Below are 3700 nucleotides of genomic sequence, written 5' to 3'. Positions count from 1 at the left end.
AATATCTTCATGTTATTATTCTTTTAAAAATCTTAAACACAACAGCTATAGCTACATATACCTGAATCTGAAATACAAATGCTATTTGCCATGCCATAATATAGGAAAACAATTAGCCTGCTATACTTAGCCAACAGGTACAGAAAGGTTAAATACTATTTTTTGATGCAATTTGCGCAATAACAGATGAAGCACTTCATACATCTCCCTCCCTCCAAAGTCTAGGCAAAGTGGAATGAGTGTGAAATTCCATCCAGTGGTTCAAATAAAACTTATCTTGATAAGAAAAAGCACACAGAGGTATTAGCTCTATCCAAACAGTGACTCTCTGGGATCTTTCACTCGTATTCTTTAGGTCTATGTGTACTGGAAACAGTCACCACTCAGACTGGGAGCCTCAGTGGTGCTTTGTTTACTTGGCTGGTGAAACTGGAGTCACTGTGCCATTAAGAAGCATGTGGGTAAATACTGTAAACACTGTGTGAGGTCAGATTGTGCCAAACAAACCCCCCTCTGCACGTCTAAACACCAATGTAGATCCAAACAACAATGTTGTGGGCTACCCACTCGCTGGAAACCCATTTTCTATAGATTTTGTACAAAAATACAAGTAGAAAATCATGACACACTCAAATCTCCGTAAAAGTGAGAGAAGTCAGACATTTTAAATAAGATACACTTCTAGCCCTTCCGCGCTGGATACAGACAGGTGTATGTGCACAAACACAAACGAGACCTGTACGAGAACAATACTTCTATGTATAAAAAGTTTGGCCGGTATAAATACATCAATATAAAAAACGTCATCTGACACAGAGGAACTACAAAGTTGAAGCACTAGGCAGAAAGGATGCGCGTCGGGGAACATTGGTCCTGAATTGTGCACTGAGTGTTTAAAAAGGTTCAGAAAAGGGTTTTCTGAAGTTTGGAGTCAGTCTTTGTTTTAAGTCCTGCCGTTGAAAGAGAAGCTGGTGATAGTGAATTGTGTCCTATGGTCACACAAATTGCGTAATTACGCAGCAATGAACATTTTTTTACGCATTTAACAACAACCAAAATCCTCCTTAACTCGGAGGGCATGCGTGTTGATATTGAAACTATTTTGAGTTTGGAAAAAAACTACACCTGAATAGCAACTTGATGGTCAATGTAAATTGGCTATATCTTTAACAAAACCCAACATGACAAGCTGTCCAGTAAAATGTCCCTTTTCCCGACCCAAAATAACATTAAGATTCAAAGTTCGGTCTCAGTCCTCATCCTCTGCGGATTGGTTTGACCATTTGAGCTGAAATGTTTCACTGCTCTCTGCTTACATTCACTCCTCCTCCGTGTCCAAATGCAAACTAAGCATTTCCCCCGTCTGCGCGTTCCCGTCAAGCTCACTGAGCGCTGTCCAAGTCTGTGAGCGGCGCGTACCTGGGCTTCAACGCGCACACAGGTCACCTTTTCTTTCCTGTTTTCACTCTCCCTTTTTTCGTGAAAGAATGGCGGAAATATTCTGGTCTGGACTCACGCGCCTGTCCGGGGAGGTTGAACAGTTCAAAACGTGGGGGGGCGTCGCGGCTCCTCTCCACCGTGGTCCTTTTCAGTAGGTGAACACCAGGTTGGAGATGGTGGATTCCAGCCAGTCTCCTGAGATCATCTCGCTGACCTCCGGGGTACAGTAGTCGGGGAAGTCGAAGTGAGATCCTGCCCCGCACTCCCCGAAGCTCCAGTCCAAATCCCGGTCCAGCTCTGCGTCGGAGAAGCCCATGCCGCCCAGGGACATGCTCTCAAACCCGGGGCTCGGGTTCAGTTCGAGCCGCTCGTCTTCAAACTCCTCATCTGATGATGAGGATGACACAGATGAGGAAGAGTGAGAGGCTGACGGTGTTGGAGAGGAGGCGCGAGCGTACCTGAGGCGCGCGGTGTGTGATGTATCGCTGGCCGCTGGGCTCTGCTCCTCGTACAGGCTGAGCGGGTCGCTGGACTCCGCCGAGCTGCTCAGGGTGGGACTGGCCGGGACTCCCACGGAGGGAGGCCCGCTCTCCAGGCTTCCTGCCCCGCCGAACATATGGCCGCGCCTCGCCTCTCCGGTGCGTTTCTCAGGAATCTGTCTTGCCCCAGACACTGACCTGGATTTGAAGAGCGCCTGGTGGTCACCGGGAGACGCATAGTCCTGCCCCGGAACGCTCTTCATGCCCCCCTGTTTGTGCGTCCTGCTCACTCCTTTGGACGCGGGGCTTCTTTTCACACCAGCTTTGGAGCTGCGCTCCCCGCTCTTCTCCCCGCGGTCCGCCTGCTTACTGGCTCCGCTTCCCGACTTGACCTTCTTCCTGGGTCGGTACTTATAGTCTGGGTAGTCTGCCATGTGTTTAAGTCTGAGCCGCTCCGCCTCGCGGATGAACGGGATTTTGTCTGTGTCTTTCAGCAGCTTCCAGCGCTTCCCCAGCCGCTTGGAGATCTCCGCGTTGTGCATGTCCGGTGACTGCTCCATAATCTTCCTCCTCTCAATCTGTGACCAGACCATGAACGCGTTCATGGGTCTCTTGATGTGTCCTGTCGGAGTTTTGCACCACGCCAAGTCGCTCCGCACTCCGGAGGTGGGGGACTCGGGGGTCGGAGACACATCCATCTCCAAGTCCATTTCTCCCGTGTCCGTGGAGTCCCCGCCGGGAGAATGAGCGTGGGCGCTCTCTGTCTGGCTCATGTGCTGCACCATCCTGTCCTCCAAGTGTCTGGAAACACTGTTCAGTGCTTTGACAAAGTTTTAGTGCGCAAAAATGCCTATTAGGCTTTCACAAGAAATAATTCCTCACTTGTTCTTAATTCAGGCGCTTTAAACCAGACCACAGGTCTTTAGAAAAAGTTCATCCAAGTCTCGTCTTTTCAGTTCAGCTCGTTTTGGAGACGCCTGGTCTCTCAAGAAAAAACAAAAATAAATCCCGAAACTAGTTAACAGCAACTTTCAACTGCCTGTGCGACTGAAAACGCGCCCTGCAAGCCTCAAAACGCGCCGCTGTGGGCAACAGCAGTGCAAGTCCCTTATGTGAACCTGGCTGTCTGCAGCGCAGCTTGTCTGTGCGGTTGAGGAACCATGTGGTTGAATGGAGCGGCTGCGCTTTCTCATAGTCTCCCTGTTTCCTGAGCGCTCTGTAATATTACTGTAAACACAACAACGAGAACCTCGCTGCTTTATACCCTCATCGCGAGATATAAAAGCCAATCACGGTCTGTCTCCATCCTGATTTTTCACTCAAGCCACTCCCCCTGACCTCCCATTGGCTGAATAAAAAAAACGGGTAATAATAATAATAATGTGCAATGAGGATCGGTGTGTCTGACCTCATTCCTGTCAGACTCCACTGGAGGAAAGACGAACTTGGTGTGCGTGTGCATGTGCGTGCGCGTGTGTGTGTGTGTGTGTGTATGTGTGTATTAAAGGAACACAGTGTCCTTTCCCCCGCTGCAAGGAGAAGCTTGCAAGGATATACTTAGAACTTCATCACTTTCATGTGGATGAGTATTGACTAAATTTAGGCTGTGCATAATAAGGGGGGCAAGGAAATGCTGAGAAAACACAAAAGCAGCCACAACATGTTGTGTTAGTCAGCCTGAAGTGTGGTGAGCAGGGATGTAAGAGAGTAAAACCCACCCAAACACAACTCATCCAACCTGTTATTTACAACACCAGCACACACCATTACATCACAGCAAG

General features: G+C 48.8%; 1 protein-coding gene across 1 annotated transcript; it reads right to left on the bottom strand.

Moving 5' to 3' along the window:
- Positions 1-214: 214 nt before the first annotated feature.
- sox4a (SRY-box transcription factor 4a) lies at positions 215-3023 on the bottom strand. Its single transcript, XM_083925303.1, has one exon. The coding sequence runs from the start codon at positions 2702-2704 to the stop codon at positions 1589-1591; it is 1116 nt and encodes a 371-aa protein (XP_083781429.1). The 5' UTR covers positions 2705-3023; the 3' UTR covers positions 215-1588.
- Between the last annotated feature and the right edge of the window lie 677 nt (positions 3024-3700).

The sequence above is a fragment of the Echiichthys vipera genome, assembly GCF_963691815.1.
Source record: "Echiichthys vipera genome assembly, chromosome: 13".
Taxonomy (NCBI): domain Eukaryota; kingdom Metazoa; phylum Chordata; class Actinopteri; order Perciformes; family Trachinidae; genus Echiichthys; species Echiichthys vipera.
Note: the sequence above shows the minus strand (reverse complement) of the source record. Positions and strands in the feature narration are given on the sequence as shown.

Coding starts and splice junctions, on each gene's coding strand:
- sox4a (XM_083925303.1), bottom strand. CDS start 2,704: ATGGTGCAGCACATGAGCCAGACAGAGAGCGCCCACGCTCATTCTCCC.